Below are 19,566 nucleotides of genomic sequence, written 5' to 3' on the forward strand. Positions count from 1 at the left end.
ACCCTCCTCTCTAACACCTCTATAAACAATCCCACCTAATACACTTTCTTATACTCCTGTCATCTCCTTGACATTTATTTTATAGGAAATATGATAATTAATAAGATTAGCCTGCAAAAATTACTAAAATAAAATATAACAAGAATCTAGCAAAGTCAAATTTCTGTTCTGACTTAATCACATGATCAGTTTAAATATGATTAACAATTTATTTATTAATTTCCTGTTGCTTATATAGCAACAATATATTCCACAGCGCTTTACAGAGATTGTCATCACACATCATTTTCTTTCCCTAAAGGCGCCCACAATGTAAATTTTTTATCTCAAACACACACAACTAAGGCTTCGTTCACATCTACGCTAGGGCTCCGTTCCGTCTGAGCTTTCAGTCAGAACGGAGCCCTGAGAGACACAAACGGAAGCCATAGGTTTCCGTTTCCATCACCATTGATTTCACTATTGATTCCGTCAAGACGACGGAACCTTTGCACAATGGAGACAAACGGAAACCATTGGCACCAGATCCGTCACCATTGAAATCAATGGTGATGGAAACGGAAATCTATGGTTTCCGTTTGTGTCTGTCAGGGCTCCGTTTCGACAGAAAGCTCTGACGGAACGGAGCCATAGCGCAGATGTGAATGAAGCCTAAGGACAATTTCATAAGAATTTAGTATATTTTTTGTTGTGTGACAGTTACTGTATTCAGCAAGTACTAGACAATAGAAAAAATAGATAGTTTATTAGGTAGATACTAGTCAAGAGGTACATAGGTGGATATATAGATAGATAGATAGATAGATAGATAGATAGATAGATAGATAGATAGATAGATAGATAGATAGATAGATAGATAGATAGATAGATAGATAGGTAGGTAGGTAGGTAGGTAGGTAGGTAGGTAGGTAGATAGATAGATAGATAGATAGATAGATAGATAGATAGATAGATAGATAGATAGATAGATAGATAGATAGATAGATATACCGTATATTACAGCTGTTTTCTCCCCCCACTCGTGAGGATGTACAACATATAATTTATAACTATATATATCTATATATAAAATATGTATGAATATTCTATAATTGTAGCATCATAGTTGTAGATCATTCCTGTGAGGTGTAGCCTGAGAAACATTATCTAATTATTGTCCTGTGTATTGTAAAAGATAACTAGATAGATATGGCAGACAGACAGATGTTAGATAGATATATTAGTTAGAAGAAAGAAAATAGACAGATAAATATGGAAAAATAAAAAAGAAAGTTGTTAATCTCTGACAACAGTAGGAGTGGTGCACTTATTCTGGGAGTGCCATCAGCATCTCTCACTCCTCCTGTCCAGGTATATAGGGTCAGCAGGTAAGGGAAGCTGCCCATTACAGCTAATCATGGAAGGACCGCGCCTGAGCCTGGTACGTCTCCTGTGTGTCGTCGCAGGTGAGTGGTTTTACTATATCATAGGATGTAGCAGGCGTATAACCGGTGGAATTTCTATTTTAATCTATTACTGGATTTGTAAGGGATGTTCCCAAGAACAAATTAATTTCTATTTAGGTCATTCAGATGCTCCTAATAATAAGCTTAGGAAAAAAATATTTATTGTTTTAAAAACTTTGCCGTCTACCTGTGATATCTTAATCTACCGCAGAGAATGGGCAGAGGACCTGAAATATTTGTAAACCATGTTTTCTGTCCATTTTGAGAGTCATTTTGCTTAGCAAAGTGTCAATCAAGATTGGAATCAATTTTGACTCAATAAGGTGTAATTCTCCAGAATTCCCTGTCTTCTCTTTGGCTTCTGTTGGATAATCTTATTCAGTAATAATTGGAGACTGTATTATGTGGTTACTCAGGTTTCCTCTATGTAATATTACTTTTGTTTTATGATCAAAAACCCGTCAATATATAGGGGACATCTAAGAGGTGGCAAATACTTCTCAGCACTGTAGGCTCCTGATTTTAAATTCTCTCCACAGCGGTGTCTGGTAAAGTCCTGGTGAAGGAGGAATGTGCCCAGGGTCCAGAGTTCTGGTGCCAGGATATGGAGACAGCTGCTCATTGTGGGGCAGTGGATCATTGTAAGCAGAATGTATGGGAGGAAGAACAGGTAAGTCCCAATGTATTCACACAACCCACCAATCCATGCATTAACCTAAAGAGTCGTAAGAATATATGGATGTCATGTGAGATAATGCGCTGCCTATACTGCATGATGTCCCCGGTCATTTTCTTTCTTTACATGTTACGCAGAAAGATTCTTGATTTTACATCTATAAGAAAAAAATATTAAGTTAAAAAAAATTCCCCTAAAGTAATGTAACATTATTTATTCTGCACGATGAAATCAGTAAAAAAAAAAAAAAAGATAAAGATATTTTCACAGAATACATTTCTCTAATTGCTCAGTTTGATCCCATGATATAAGCAATCTTTTTGATCAGAGGTGACAGAGAATAGAGATTGGGATTAAAATGTGTTTATTTTCATTTTTAAAGCAATCAATACCTACATTTTTTTTTTTTTGAAATGGGCAGATGATGGCCTTCAGATCATTCTGGCCTAAATTAAGAATTCTGGGCACCTGTTTAGACTTTTTTTTAGACCACCAGTAAGGGCACGGCCAGACGTGGCAGAATTGCTGTGGACATTCCGCAGTGGAATTCTCCTGCGGCCGTTTTTTACAGTTTCAATACATTTTTAGGGAAGGTAGTTCAGACGTTGCGGAAAACTCCGCTGCGGATCATAGGCTGCGGTGCAGAATTTTCCCTCCGCAGCATGCACTGACTGTTGCGGAGAAGAAGCGGAATTTCACTGCGTAGTTCAGCCTTTGCAATGCAAAAACTGAAATCTGTGGCAAGTCCGCTGTTTTTTCGGCAACGTCTGAATTTCCTGTCAAATGTTGGTGCAGATTCGTTGCGTAATTGCCCCAAATCTGCACCAACATTTGCAGCGGAAAAACCCCGCCACGTCTGAACGTGCCCTAAAAATAATACAAAGTTGAAATTAGAGATTCTTTATATGTTTGGGTCAGTGCATTGCAAGATATGATGCAACCAGTGAGTGATGCTCCGGCTCCTCCGCACTCCTAGTGCAGCATATTCATTTGTACCACAGCTTTAGGTCGAATGCACATGATGCGTATTACATGCAGATTTTCGTGCGGGAAATCTGTAGCGTATTACAGTGCAAGCAAAGTAAATGAGATTTCAAGAAATCTCATCTGCATATATTTTATGCACGTAAATTGAGCTGCCGTGCATATTTTAAAATCCGCAGCATGTCAATTTGTCTTGCGTTTCTGCTTGCGAATTGTATTTGACTATTTTTTTTTTTTTTTAAATCTGCAGCATAAAAATGCACCTATTTCCGTATCAAAATGTAAAAACCGCACCTAAAAACGCTTGAAAAAAATGCACTATTAGGTACGGAGTTTACCTGCGGAATTACCTGTGTTTTTTTATGTGGATTTTCTGCACTAAATTCCACATTTAGCCTAAGGGCTTGTCTACATTTCTGCAGCATTTCCGCTAAAACTAGCAGACATTCCTCTGCGGAAAAACCGCACCATTTCCTGCGATTTTTACTGCAGAAAATGGTGCGGATTTTGCTGTTGTTTTTTCAAGTCTATGAGATGGTGACATCTCCTTTGAAAAACGCAGCAATTCAGTCCACTTTCTGCAGCAGGAATTGATAGGCTGCGGAACGGGGGAAAAAACGGATTGCAGGGGAATTTCGGGACGGAAATTTTACGCAGCGCGTGGATGAGATTTGTTAAATTTCACCCACTTTGCTGCTACTGTATTCTGCTGCATATTTTCTGTCTGCAATTCCGTTATGTGTGGTGAAGCCCTTAGAGTACAATGTTACTGCTCATAATGCAGCTCTGAAACATGACAGGATGTCCATTAAGATTTAAAGTCTATGTCATCCACTGAAATCAGTGCCCGCTGGTACTCTAGTGCCATTAACCAGCAGATGGTCTTTGACAGTTTTGAGATTTGGGTTTGTGCCAGTTTATAATGCCAATGTATAGAATGCCATGTGACTAGCCATACCGCTGTTCAATCACGTGTCTCTTCCTCTGAACAGGATGTTCTGTGTCTGCAGTGTAAGCAGATCGTCACAAGCCTCATCAGCATGGCAAAGTCATCCCTGGTCCAGGTATTATAAAGGCCTCTCACGTATATTGACCAAATGGAAAATCATGTTATTAGTGTTTATAAAGACAACTACTGCTCCTATCATCTGTGGTCATGAATATGGTGATATAAGGGATAATTGTAATATTTACTCTATTAAACTGATGGGATCTAACCAATGAAAATCAATGTATTTGCCTCGTACATGTATCAGACATGTTTCTAGGACTTGGCCAGTAGTTGTCAACAATACTATAGTAACATTTATACAGCAATTATCCCAGATTTTTTTTTTACCATGTATGTACTTTCAGAAAGATTAGACTGGGCACCAGGGACAAATCCCCGATGTCCAAATTCTGGCAACCGTCATTTTATCTAGTGCCCTGAGGTGCTCCAGGAGTTTTTAAAATCTAGCAACACCCCCGAGAATGGCCATTCCAATAATAAAATTTAATAGAATGCTCATCTGAAAAAACATATTTTTTTGTATATGGCCATCTACAGCTTAGTGCTAAAGCAAATTAATATTAATCTGGACAGGATATACGGTAATCAAGATTTACAGTCATAATATGGCCGCATAACCGCATTTACCATCCACATAAATCTGTATCTTCACACTTCTACTAAACTAAACCTAGACCACCATATAAACTTTTAGTTCTATATTTCCGATCAATATAACTGTGGGGGGGGGGGACCAGGCTTTAAGCATCACGTACAGTTTACATATTAATCTACACAAATAGTTGTGTAAGGGTCCTCATACATGGCCCAACATGAGCCGTGTAAATGAGCGCTGATCAACAAGACAGCTGGTTGATCGGTGCTTGTTTGCACCTTTCACAAGGAGCTGGTATGGGGACGAGAACTTGTTCCTACGATCGCTAATCGCCATACATTTCTATTATGTCGGCAGCACGTCTCCGTTTACACAGGGAGATGTGCTGCCGACAACAATAATATTTTCTGTTTGCTCGTTCATGGGCTGATCGTTGCCCTGTTTACACAGGACAATTAAACGAACGAACGCTCCTCTGCCAGATAATTATCCTGTATGAAAGGACCCTTACTTTGTAAATACATTATATTATCTATCTTGTACTGATCCTGAGTTATTGTGTGTATATATTTCAGAGCTGCATTCACAATTCTGCTGGTTGACAATGGAAGCAGTCAAAGAGGCTGTTGTCAGACACACTTTAACATGTTAGCCTAGCACCTATAATGCAGTGGTACAGTTTGATATTTTTTTATGCTTACTGTAAAGGATCTGCCAGGCACAACTTCTGTGTATACTCCCATAGGTAATCAGTCTGCACCTGAGTCTATGTCTCTGAGACTGACTCCATCTTCCACCACTCAGGATGGCAGGCTTAGGAGTGGGAGAGCCTATCGCAGCCTGGCCAGACGGAGCTAGCTCCCGCCCTCTGTCTATTTATACCTGCCTTTCCTTTTCCTCCTTTGCTTGTGATTCTTCTCGTGTGGTTTCCTGGCCCTGCTGCAGCTTCTTGTACCATTGTCCTTGCTTCATATTGACCCCGGCTTACTGACTACTCTCCTGCTCTGCGTTTGGTACCTCGTACACTCCTGGTTTGACTCGGCTCGTTCACCACTCTTGTTGCTCACTGTGTTGCCGTGGGCAACTGCCCCTTTTCCTTTGCTTTCTGTTCCCTTGTCTGTTTGTCTCGTGCACTTACTGAGTGTAGGGACCGCCGCCCAGTTGTACCCTATCGCCTAGGGCGGGTCGTTGTAAGTAGGCAGGGACAGAGTGGTGGGTAGATTAGGGCTCACTTGTCCGTTTCCCTACCCCCGTCATTACACTTACTGTACAGAGTCTGGTGTAAAGACTTTTTCCAGAACGTAAAATCGTCAGAATAGGTGAAGACTTTAAAGTATTTATCCGGGTAGGCCATCAATATTAGATCGTGGGAGTCCGACTGTCAGCACTCCTGCCAATCAGCTGTTAGACGGGGCCGCGGCGCAGCCTCTTTATTGTTTACATGATTCTTTTTGTTTGCACTTGCACGCGCCATTATATTTGTAGCGGCCGTGCAAGGTATTGCACTACTATCCCATTCACTTGATTGTGAATGCAGCTTATAAAACAAGCTGTAACTGAGGCTTCGTACAAGAAAAGTTACTCAATTATGTAGAATAATCCTGTATGTAAACCGTAAAATAGCATTCAAAGGAGGTCATATGCTTAACGGTACAGAGGCAATTTTTGTTTATAAAGATGTTGAAATGCATGCCAAGAAAGGGTAAGTGGGGCACTCTCTTCCATTCTTATAAAATGTCCTCTTTCTGCAGTCTTCTATCAAGAAATTTCTACATGAACAATGTTCCAGAATTCCTCCATTCCAAACAGAGTGCGTTAAGATGGTGGACGAGTATGAAGATTTTTTGATAAGTGTTCTTGAAAACCAGATTGTAAGTACCAGCCGCTTAAAGAGGCTCTGTCACCTGTTTCATACTTCCCTATCTCCTACCTAATCTAATAGGCGCTGTGCTGTAGATAACTACTGCGTTGTTTTTTAAAAACGTTTATAAGTGACAAAGTTATGATCATTTTAACATTTATGCAAATTTTTTGTAAAAGCCCAACTGGGCGTTTCTTTTACTTTAACCAAGTGGGCGTTGTAAAGAAGAGGGCATGACGCTGGTGACCAATTAGCATCATACACTTCTCTTCATTCATGTCCAGCTTTATTCGCAGCACGATCTCGCGAGATCACGCTGTGCCGTCACTTACTCCCACAGTTCCTTCACCGAAGCGACGAGAGAGTGACCAGACATCGCCTCCTGGCTGCTGGAGGCGATGTCTGGTCAGTCTCCCGACGCTCTGGTGAAGGAATAGCAGTGCGGGAGTAAGTGACGGTACAGCGTGATCTCACGAGATCACGCTGTGCTGTGACTAAAGCTGGACATGAATGAAGAGAAGTGTATGATGCTGATTGGTTAGCGTTATACACTTTTCTTTACAATGCCCACTTGGTTAAAGTAAAAAAAACGCTCAGTTGGGCTTTTACAAAAAATTAGCATAAATGTTACAATTATCATAACTTTGTCACTAATAAACGTTTTAAAAAAACAACACAGTAGTTATCTACAAGACATCGTCTATTAGATTAGGTAGGAAATAGGGAAGTATGAAACTGGTGACAGAGCCTCTTTAATACTTGATCTAAATAAAACACAGGATAATATATTATTTTAAAAAATTTTTTTTTTACAGAATCCAAATTCAATCTGCACTAAGCTAAGACTATGCTATTCTGAAGAAGCCCTTCACTGGAACCCAAATATGTTCAACAAAACAATGCTGGAAAATATCTTACCTATCGTCCAAGAGACTATTCAGACCATGCATGCCAAGACAACACAGGTAAGAGAAGGTGCAGGTGGTGTTGGGTAAGACGCCTCCAACCATTGGCATCCATAGAATTAGGCTTAGTGATAAGTCTGACCTTGCCTTACCTTAATCTTCCATTAGTGATTTTGTAGACTAAACCGATTTTTGAGAATGCAAATATTCAGTTTACAAGGAAGTATTAAGTTATGACTGAGGTAATTGTACATTGGATTTTCCATGAGAAGGAAGGCAGAAAATAATGCTCTGTGTGATGCAGGGAACCAGGAGGGGTGTTCTCTCTTCCTTGTACGCCCCTGGGGTTTGTTTCTATTTAGCAAATGTATTTATACACATATCACTGTCTTCTGACATGTCAAAAGATGTAATATTTTCCTGCACCATGTCCCTTCAAAACTCTGAGTCTTTCATCAGAGCTCCCATTATCTTCAAAAGGAATTAATCTCTGAGTCACAAACAGAAGAGGCATAAGACTTCAACTGGCACTGGGCCCCCTTTTGTGCGTTTGGTAAAAATCACAGGGCAAAGTGACATCTCAGAAGATGTTTCAGGGTAAACATTGTCTTTAACCCCTTCCCCTTTCATGACATACATTTACATCCTAGGCGGTTCGGCCTTTGCGCACTGTGCCGTACATTTACGGCATAGTGATGGCACGGTATGTCCTAAATGACATTAGGACTCAAATGTCCTAATGACGTACGGCAACTGTGCAATACAGCATCAGTACTGCGCCTGCGCCGAATATTGGTGTATGCGCAGAATATCAAAGTATACCTGTGCAATGGAGCATGAGCAGAATGTCAAAATACAATTTTACTATCTATGACCATGTGTATGGACATGCACACTACATGCTGAAGTACAAATAATCACTACTGGTTTACAAACAGTTACATATAGTTTTCAGAACATATCCAATGTTAAATACTTTTGTGTCAAAAAAGACAAAAGTATAATAGGTATGATACCTTTATTGGCTAACCATAAAAGTTCTATATGCGGCTTTCAGAGCACAGAGGCCCCTTCTTCCGGCAGTTTACAAATGAATGACTTAGAAAAAAGCGAAGAAGGGGCCTCTGTGCTCTGAAAGCCGCATATATAACTTTTATGATTAGCCAATAAAGGTATCATACCTATTATACTTTTGTCTTTTTTGACACAAAAGTATTTAACATTTCATATTGTCTCTGGCTAACATGGTGCTACACTATTTTTTACTGTACTTCAGAACATATCCAAGAAGAGGAAAAGAGGTACAGATATAACATTATGTATGTCTGGTAATAAAGAGATATTCGTCTATGTCCCATAACCTGTTTGGGAACATCAGTATTGTAATTACACCATCTAAAAACGGACTAAATACGCAGTATATTAGTAAGACCATAATATTTATTTAAATCCATGACGCCCCCAAAAATCTAAATGACTAATAACCATATTTCTAGACTTGCCATATAAATGTTTATACACATCTACACCAAAAGCAATATATTATTAATTTATTTAAAGTAAAATATGGAATACGACGTACTGTTTATAAAGTGTCTAAATAAAGAAATACATGTACATAAACATACATACACACCTACATGTATATACCTTAAAAAAAAAACGTATAGAGTGAGCCGTGCAAAAGTGCCATTCATTTATTTTTAAGGATCACTTTAAATTAAATAATTCAACCCAACGTATATAGAGTGCCTAACTATAAAAATATACATCTATACACCCATGCACATATATATATATATATATATATATATACACACACACACACACACACCTACACACACACACACACCTACACACACACACACCTACACACACACACACACACACACACACACACACACACATATGAATACATAAAAGACAAAAACGTCAAATACAAAGTGCCATTTGTTCATTATTGAAGATCTCTTTGTAGATAGACTCAATCTAAAATTAATATAATATATTATAATTAATTATAGTATTATAATATTATAATTAGTATAATAATTATATTAATATAATAATTCAACTTATAAAGAATATTTAAATGTATTTTTACATTATTAGTCCGTTTTTCTTACATCTCCTTCTTTCTATAATCTTCCTTCTCCTTTTCTCTGCATTTTACAGGACCATCTTTTCTTTCCCATATTTTCTATATCCAGAATGCAGGTGGTAAAAATGTAAAAGTTAACATGACGTAATTATTTCTAGATGTCATCACATAGGATTGTGAATATGCTTCAAAATACTTGAACCTAAAATATCCAGAAAACAAGCAAATAGGTGAATGCGCAGCAAACATAAGTGAATTGAAACCATTCAAAATACTCATATTAATTATATCAAGTGAGGGAAGGGTCAAAAAAAGAAGAAAGGAGTGTAATATAATTCAATAGATTATTATTACCGCACGTGAAACGTTTAATTTAAAAAACGACCTGGATTCAAGTCCAAGTAGTGATGGAGAGGGATTACCTGCCCTAATACTGGGCTATTATTTTTCCAAAGCAACCACCCTGATCCCTCGGTACTTACTATGGTGATGCCTATGAAAATGTGCTGCAACTGAAGTCAGACCACGATCTTTAGTCACATCTCCGGTCTCTAGGGTAATCGCTGATGGATAATTATGTAATGTCTCGAATAAAAAGTCTCCCCACTCTGTGGATTAGTAAATTGATAATCAGAAATGTACACAAATTACATTGACTACAATTTTATTACCGTGCCCCAAAGGGGTTGTTGGTCGTTGGTAATGACTCTTCACAAGTTTATCTTTTGTCAGCCAATCGCCCCCCACCCCCCCCCCCCCCACACACACACACAGCAATGTTATCGGGTGCTGATGAGTTGTTACAGAAAACTGGACCCCAGATCTTTCATAATACTAGAGGCAGGATCTAATAGGATGTCTGTCAGCATTCTGTAATGCAGAAGTATTCAATGTGTATTATCAACCAATCACATAGTCTAGTGCCCTAGAGAGACCGAAGTCAAATAAAAAAGTTAAATAAAATGTTTACAATTTAAAAAACAAACGTAAAAAAAATAAACACAAAAAACTCTCTCATTAAAAAGGATTTATATAAAAAAAATATAAAGGAAAAAAAAGTATATATAGTTGGTATTGCTGCGTCCATAACGACCTGAGCTATAAAATAATCACAATATTTAACCTGCATGGTGAACGGCGTAAATAAAGAGACGTTAAAAAACAATTCCAGAATATCTTGTTTTATGTTAATCTTGCTTTCCATAAACGGAATAAAAAGAGATGAAAACTTCAACTCATAGTGCAAAAAACAAGCCCTCACACAGGTCCGTCGCCAGAAAAATAAAAACGTTATGGCTTTCAGTTTTTATCTTGCAGAAGTAGTAAAATGTAAAAAAAAACTATGCAAACGTGGAATACAGTTAACATGTTATACCACACAGTGATCGCTGTAATAACAAAACCCCAAAAATCCCCCTACAAAAAATTCTAAAAGATATACAGTACATTATTTGTACTTAAAAATGGCGCCATTAAAAAAATATGTCGTCCCACAAAAAACAAGCATAAGGCTACGTTAACGGAAAAATAAAGAATGTGGAGATGAAATAACTGTCCTAAAGTACAAAATAGGTCTCAAGCCATTAATATTTACAGCTGTAGAGAGAATGTTAGGTAACAGGGCCCCGCCGTCTTGGGCCACATGGGATCACGGTGACAATATTATTATGATTATGGCACCCCCCCCCCCAATCTAAAGGGGGTTTTGTTGTACTCTTTGAGTTTATTGAACAGGTGTGTTGCTAGGGAAAATCGCTGGATTCTTCTAGAATCTGAGTGAGGTAAACTGTATCTATTCCTATTGGGCAGGGGCTTTTTGGCGGGAAGAGTTGAAGCTATAAAGTCCAGAGCAACAGTTGAAGAGGAGTCCGTCTGAGGTGAAGACTGGCAGAAGCAGCCCAATCCCTTTTATAATAAAGGGTCTGAGCTGCAATGCCAGACACAAACCATGGACAAGAGTAGTAAGTTTTCTGAGAAAAAACAGATCCATTTTTTTATTACAGACAACCCGCTTAATCTCTTTGTCAAAGGCCAACCCCAGTTTCATAGGATGCAAAAAGTGCTTATGCCAAATTGGCACTTAGAACACCAGCGATTACGCACTGGCACACTGTAGGCAGTTGCTATTACAATAGAGCAGACAACAGTATACCGTGCCAGGATGTTGGTCTTTACCATACCAAAACTATAATCACTAGACTATTGTGTATATATCTAATCTACCTATAGATATATATATCTATATATATCTATATATACTGTATATACTTGATATACTGTATATATCTTGCTTGTGCTCTCAGTTGGCCACTAGGAGCGTATGGTAAGGTGAACTTATTCCATCTGTTCACATGTTGTGGTACTGTGTGGTGGTATCTGTTGCTGTAGTGCTGCACTTGTGGGGGAACGTGGCTCAGAGTCAAGGAGGCTTGGCGTGGCCTTGCAGCAAGGGTACTATTGGGCCTCTGGGTTGCTCCCTCTGCGGGAGCGGCATTGCAATGGCAGCCATGCGGTGCTGCAACAATAGAGTAGGGACCCACTTTAAAGAGGTCACAGTGCAGTGGCAAGTGGGCTTATACAGTTTAATCAAAATGTTAACAAACACCCTCATGTTCATGTTTATATATTTTTGCCTAGCAGCTATAGATCAAAGTATAACAGGTGGATGTGCGGCCATGTCTAGCTCCACAATGCTGATACTGTATATACTTGATTTGCTTTCTATACAAGGCTTTAGGGCCCTTACATAAAGAACTCTGTTCAGCCATGTGGGGGCAATTTCTTCTGGGCATAGAGCTTGCTCTTACACATTTACCGTGCTGGCCCTCCATTCTCATCATTGAGTTGTATTACTGAGTTCACCAATCTGTATGAATGTTTTACAGGACATGAAGGGGGAATGGCCAATCCCAATGCCACTTTGCTGGATGTGTAAATCATTTGTGGGAAAATTTGAAGCAGCAATCCCAAAGGTAAATGTAAAATAACCCTTGTCTGTCAAATACTTTACTTAAAGGGAAAGTATCACCTAGACTTTTTTTCATAATCAAAATCAGATAGAAGCGTAATCTTTTGTTCTGATCTGTTTTTATTTTCTGATTGTAGATTTTATTTTATTCTATTTTCTGTACATGAATATGGAGGCAAGCTCCTATTAACAGCATTTAGAGATATGCTTTAAAGCAGCCACATGGGCCATAGGAACCTGTGAACAGGAGGGGCCCCATTGACTTCTATGGGAGAGTTTTCTAGGCACGTTGTGACCTGTGTTAAGGTCATTGTGCCGGCAGAAGGAGGAGGGAGCAGTGTCCATCACCTATTGTCAGTGGTGGACCCTGTGTTATCTATATTAGGGGTGTTACCTGTCATTGTAATCTTGAGGGTCAGTTCACACTGTTTTTTTGGCAGGGATTTTGACACAGAAACATCGTCGGAATCAGCGGCAAGAAATTGTCCCCCGTTGATTTCAATGAAAGACAGAAGAGTTGGTTTTTTTCCCGGGCGGCTTTTGGCTGCTCGCGGAAAAAAAAAAAACGCAACAGTTTCCGCTCTGACCTCCCTTGAAATCAATGGGAGACAGAAAAACCAGTGCCGCTTGTTTAGAGCATTTTTTGTCCACGTTTTTTTGCATTCGCTTCAACAGCTCAAAAACAGCGTGGGCAAAAAAAGTGAAAAAAAGAGTCAAACAATGCTGGCAATTCACAATCTGCCTCAAAATTCCTTCAGTTTTTTCTGCCTGTCAAAATAACTCTGTGTGAACTAGGCCAAACTGATAATAATGAGCTGACTGCTGAGATGGGATCCCTATAGAACAGGAAGTGTCAGTCTATTGTGAAGCTCAGTGGTCAGAGTGAAAACTGCAAGATTGTTTTAATATAGATCATGACAAAAAAAATCTTAAGAAATATGTTTAACATAAAAACTTGATTTAAACAATAGGTCATTGTTTTTGACATATTCCATAAGCCAGTATCATACCAATAGTAGAGTACATATGTATGTACATATACCCCCACACTGACATATATTTCATGTCTACAGGAAGCCATTGCAAAGGGTGCATCACAGCTATGCCATGCACTGCCAATGAAACTTTCCGGGGTGTGCCAGTGCTTGGTTGAGAAGTATACTGTTCTTATTTTGGACACCATATTGGGAAAACTGGGGCCAAAACTGGTGTGTGGACTGTTATTCATGTGTGCTACAGGTGAAAACTGTGCGCCAGGTAAGTGTGTCACACATATACACCTGTAGGATCCTGCCATTATAATTCGGGTATACCACATGCCCAGCTCACACAAGAACATATATAAAAACTGTACATTGTGTAAAGTCATTAGAAGAGATGGAACAAAGCAAAACGCAAATACACTTCAGGCCACCTTACATATACCTCCAGGACAGGAGAGAACCTTATTAGCAACCCCCTGCCCCGCTACCACCGCCTTTCTCATAGTGTGCGAAGGAGAAGGACGTAGTGAGCTTTGTGCCAGTCCCCATCCTGAGTTTGATAACATTATGCACTCTGGCCTTACAGGTAGGCATTGTAAACTTTTTTTATGATAGTCCGACAATCCAGAACATATAATAATCTGCCCACTGTGAAGTCCTGTAAGTGCCAGATTAAAGGAATGTTACTGTATTATAATCATTGGTTACTGACATGACTGGTAATACATGTACTTTTAGAAGATTTGTATAAGGAATATGGACCATATTTTGCTTTTGTTACCAACAAATCCATATATTTTATAACTCCTCGCAAAACAAATAAGTGAACCCTCTTCCCCTATTTCAGTAGATAATTAAGCTGTTTGGTTATCATATTCTTTTCAATTACATGTTTTATTTTTTATTGTCAGAGGTAATGCCAGTGTTGGAATCGGATATGACCTGTGACACCTGCATGGCCATCACCTCCATTGTGAAAAGTACAAGTGGTGTTAATATGACTCAGGAGGAAATCAGTGTGGCTCTGTCCCGAGTGTGCACCTCCGCAAAGGACTGGAAGGAGGTTAGAAAACTTCTAGAGAAAACTGGTGTAACTATATGAGCTGCAGAGGTAGTAATAGCTGCTGGCAGGGCCAGATTATAGAGAGAAATAGACCATACTTACTGATACAAGGGCAGGTATTAGTAAGTATGGCCTCTTTCTGTGTTTTTTTGAGTAAATATATGTCCTTTTTTGCTGTGGTTAGATTATAGGGAGGGCACATGGGGCAAGTATCCTGAAGCCTTCACCATAGGTACCATTTGGAGATCTAATGCAGAAAAGGAGAGGTGGTCAGGCATGCATGTGGCTTTCTCTTTAAGGCTGGGTTCACACACACTATTTACAGACGTAATTCGGGCGTTTTAGCCCCGAATTACGTCCGAAAATGCGGCTCAATAGCGTCGGCAAACATCTGCCCATTCATTTGAATGGGTCTTACGATGTTCTGTTCCGATGGTCATTTTTTTTACGCCCCGTTGTCAAATGGCGGGGCGTAAAAAAGACGCCCACGTCAAAGAAGTACCTGTCACTTCTTCAGACGTAAATGGAGCTGTTTTCCATTGACTCCATGGAAAAACAGCTCCATTTACGTCCGTAATGGACGCAGCGAAAAGCGCCTCAACGTGCCATTACGACTGAAATTACGGAGCTGTTTTCTCCTGAAAACAGCCCCGTAATTTCAGCCGTAATGGACGCTGCCGTGTGAACATACCCTTAGGGTATGTTCACACGGCTTATTTACAGACGTAATTCTGGCGTTTTCCGTCTCGATTTACGTCCGAAAATGCGGCTCGATAGCGTCGGCAAACATCTGCCCATTCATTTGAATGGGTCTTATGATGTTCTGTTCCGACGGTCATTTTTTTTATGCCCCGCTGTCAAAAGGCAGGGCGTAAACAAGACGCCCGCGTCAAAGAAGTACCTGTCACTTCTTCAGACGTAAATGGAGCAGTTTTCCATTGACTCCATGGAAAAACAGCTCCATTTACGTCCGTAATTGACGCAGCGAAAAAGCACCTCAACATGCCATGACGGCTGAAATACAGAGCTGTTTTCTCCTGAAAACAGCCCCGTAATTTCAGCCGTAATGGACGCTGCCGTGTGAACATACCCTTAAAGTCTAAGGGAATCGCATAATTGGACACATTTAAAACATTTTTAGGGACCCTTTAACAGGGCTTGGTTTATCAGGGTGGGGCTTGTTGTGGGTAGGTTTATTTTTGAGGCGTGCTCGTGCTATGTGGCATGGTTTGCCAGAATATAATTTTTTTACTGAATATTCCCTCTATATTGTCCTAACTATAAGGACCTTTCAGTGAGGACAGTACAGAGGGAAGTGATTGCCCACCACAGTGATCTCAGATGTAATTTGCTGTTAAAATTACAGTTTTTATGAAGCCTGGAAAACCCCTTTACGCCAGACCAGACAGCAAAATTATTCCAGACCAAAAAATTCAGACCCCATAATACAGACCCCAATATTCATGTCCCAACATTCAGACCTCAGACCATACCCCAGACCGGATCCCATAATTCAGACTCCATAATGCAGACTTTATACCACACCCCAACATTCAGACCTCAGACCATACCCCAGACCGGATCCCATAATTCAGACTCCATAATACAGACCTCATACCAGACCCTAGACCAGAACCCACAATTCAGACTCCATAATGCAGACTTTATACCACACCCCAATATTCAGACCTCAGACCAAACCCCAAAATTCAGACCCCAGACAAGATCCACGATTCAGACCCCATATTTCATACTCTTTTAATTACTCACCTCCCCTTGCTCCCGGCTCCTCTTCTGCAGGCCAGGCCGCTCATCTACAATGGCCAATTTCAGAACATCATGTGAAACTGCGCCAAGAGCTGGGCCTGCATAGGAGGAGCCGGGAGCGAGGAGTGGTAAGTAATAATATTGGCTGGTACCTATTGGATTAATTCAATAGGTAACGGCTAGTTAAAAAAAAATAAAAAAAATAAAAAGAACTGTGGTCTCTGCGTTTGTAGGACAATGTCCAGGACAATGTCCAGGACAAATATTTGACGGGATTGCCCTTAACCCCTTAAGGACCGGGTCATGAGGACAGAACAATTTTTTTTTATATTTCCCTCTTTGCATCCTAACTTTTGCTCATAACTTTTTATTTTTTTGTCCGACGTAGCTGTATGAGAGTTTGTTTTTTTGCGGAACGAGTTGTAATTTATGTAGGTACCAATTTTTAGTACATTTACATTATCGTTTAATTCATATAATTTCTTTTTTTTTTACACCGTACACCGATCATCATAAATAATGATGATCGGTGTATACCTTTATTGTACAGGTTGTTACGGACGTGACGATACCAAATATGTGAATATTATTTAATGTTTTGGGACTTATATTTTGAAAAGTTTATTTATTGTAAAAAATTTGTATTTCTGTGTTTTGTTTTTTTTAAATTTAACATTACTTTTTTTTTTATTAACTTTCATTTTATTTTTAATCCCATAGAGGGATTTTTCATTTTGATTTTTTAACTTTAATGTACGGGCATATATCTATATGCCAGTACATTAGCCTGTGTACAGATAGTACACAGGCAGTTGTTAGGACATACCAAAGTATGCCCCAACAACAGGGAATATGGTCAAACAGCCTGGGGTCCTTCAATGGACCCTGGCCAGTCCCCCCTTCTCACTATTGCGGGGAGTGCCGCGACCAGCTTTGATCGCGGCACTCAAAGGGTTAACGGCGGAGAGGAGAGGTTTCTCTTCCCTCCGCCGAAAGAGCAGGGCTGCGGCTTTGTATCACAGCCATTACAGCCGTTGCCCCGCTCATCATGGAGTGTCACACAGGACGAGAACACTCGTCCTAATGCGCCAAGCATCCGCCGTTCAGGACGAGTATTCTTGTCCTGTGTCGGCAAGCAGTTAAAAAATAGGGACTGTCCTTGCAAATTTGGGATTGTTGGCATCTACGGAATCGCATTCACGACCACCTCTCCCATTCGTTGCTGTGATAGGGTGTCAGGTGAGGTGTGGATCCTAGTGGTGGGATGAAGTGCTCAATGTCCAAACAATAAGATTGTAGAGTCCTAATACCCAAGAGATATGATTTGTAATTATCTACATGTACGTATATACAATAGAGGCTAACCATCCAAGGGTCATGGAAGGGGGTAGACACCAGTCCCTTCAGTCCCAGGGGACAAAACGTAGCACTATAATGGGGCCACCTCTCTTCTGCGCACGTAACTGTACTAAGCAGATATAGATCAATAGAATTGATCCAAATGGTATCATCCGGTGGTTATATTGTAAAACAATAATCAATAAATACCCATGTTTAATATAAAATATTGATAAGATTAATCAGCTATTCAGTATATTTAAAGAGGCTCTGTCACCAGATTTTGCAACCCCTATCTCCTATTGCAGCAGATCGGCGCTGCAATGTAGATAAGAGTAAAGTTTTTGTTTTTTTTTAAACGAGCATTTTTGGCCAAGTTATGACCATTTTTATATTTATGCAAATGAGGCTTTCTAAAGTACAACTGGGCGTGTTTAAAGTAAAAGTCCAAGTGGGCGTGTATTATGTGCGTACATCGGGGCGTTTTTACTTCTTTTACTAGCTGGGCGTTGTGAATGGGAGTGTATGATGCTGACGAATCAGCATCATCCACTTCTCTTCGTTAACACCCAGCTTCTGGCAGTGCACAGACACACAGCGTGTTCTCGAGAGATCACGCTGTGACGTCACTTCCTGCCCCAGGTCCTGCATCGTGTCGGACGAGCGAGGACACATCGGCACCAGAGGCTACATTTGATTCTGCAGCAGCATCGGTGTTTGCAGGTAAGTCGATGTAGCTACTTACCTGCAAACGCTGATGCTGCTGCAGAATCAACTGTAGCCTCTGGTGCCGATGTGTCCTTGCTCGTCCGACACGATGCAGGACCTGGGGCAGGAAGTGAGTGACGTCACAGCGTGATCTCTCGAGAACACGCTGTGTCTGTGCACTGCCAGAAGCTGGGTGTTAACGAAGAGAAGTGGATGATGCTGATTCGTCAGCATCATACACTCCCATTCACAACGCCCAGCTAGTAAAAGAAGTAAAAACGCCCCGATGTACGCACATAATACACGCCCAGTTGGACTTTAGAAAGCCTCATTTGCATAAATATAAAAATGGTCATAACTTGGCCAAAAATGCTTGTTTTTTTTAAAAAAAAAACGTTACTGTAATCTACATTGCAGCGCCGATCTGCTGCAATAGGAGATAGGGGTTGCAAAATCTGGTGACAGAGCCTCTCTAAGGTACATGATGTTTTTTTTTTCCTGTGTTCTTAGTGTTATGCATTTATCCAAGACCACCAGATGGAGCTATCAGATCTTCTCCTGAAGCCTTGGGACCACAAGATCACCTGTCAGGTATGTCACAGTAAACAATAGTGCACATTGCACCAAGCTTTCCATACCAGCCATAAGCACCCTGCATACAGATGACTGCGTGTGGGTGAACATAAATTTTATATATTTTATTATTGCAGTATCTATTATAGGTTCAATCCTTATCTCTTGTCCGCAGACACTCGGTGCTTGTCCAGCTCCTTTTAAGACCATTCCTGAGAACACTGCCTGTGCAGCTGGACCCTTATATTGGTGCCAAAGCCTGGACAATGCAAGAGAGTGCAAGGTATGTGATGCCCAAGGCTCAGGGAAGCCCAAGATACTGGAAATGTGTTTTCATTTGCTCATATTTCGACAATACCTTCGGATAGTGGACGGCCTCTCCCTAGTTTGTGATTTTTAGACGTTTTTGATGACTAAAGGGTGAAAAGTTAATATAAATGAGTGCCCCCAAGTCCTTTGCCTAAGGCCTAATTCACACGAACGCTGCGCATCTCTGATGTGAAAATCTGCAGTTTTTCACGTCCGTGGTGCATCCGTGCTCAGCGCAGACAAGGGACTGCGCACACTATTCTGGGATCTGTTTACAC

At 40.2% G+C, this 19,566-nt stretch overlaps 1 protein-coding gene across 1 annotated transcript in view; it reads left to right on the plus strand.

Moving 5' to 3' along the window:
- The window catches only part of SFTPB (surfactant protein B), a 43,976-nt gene that overhangs the window by 23,698 nt on the left and 712 nt on the right, over window positions 1–19,566 (plus strand). Inside the window, exons 2-10 of the mRNA XM_075855351.1 lie at window positions 1,985–2,115; window positions 4,098–4,169; window positions 6,464–6,583; window positions 7,389–7,538; window positions 12,465–12,551; window positions 13,621–13,804; window positions 14,442–14,593; window positions 18,917–18,997; window positions 19,155–19,262. Coding sequence (XP_075711466.1) covers window positions 2,050–2,115; window positions 4,098–4,169; window positions 6,464–6,583; window positions 7,389–7,538; window positions 12,465–12,551; window positions 13,621–13,804; window positions 14,442–14,593; window positions 18,917–18,997; window positions 19,155–19,262 — 1,020 coding nt within the window. The 5' untranslated portion in view covers window positions 1,985–2,049. The remainder of the gene's footprint in view (window positions 1–1,984; window positions 2,116–4,097; window positions 4,170–6,463; window positions 6,584–7,388; window positions 7,539–12,464; window positions 12,552–13,620; window positions 13,805–14,441; window positions 14,594–18,916; window positions 18,998–19,154; window positions 19,263–19,566) is intronic.

The sequence above is a fragment of the Rhinoderma darwinii genome, chromosome 3, assembly GCF_050947455.1.
Source record: "Rhinoderma darwinii isolate aRhiDar2 chromosome 3, aRhiDar2.hap1, whole genome shotgun sequence".
Taxonomy (NCBI): Eukaryota; Metazoa; Chordata; class Amphibia; order Anura; family Rhinodermatidae; genus Rhinoderma; species Rhinoderma darwinii.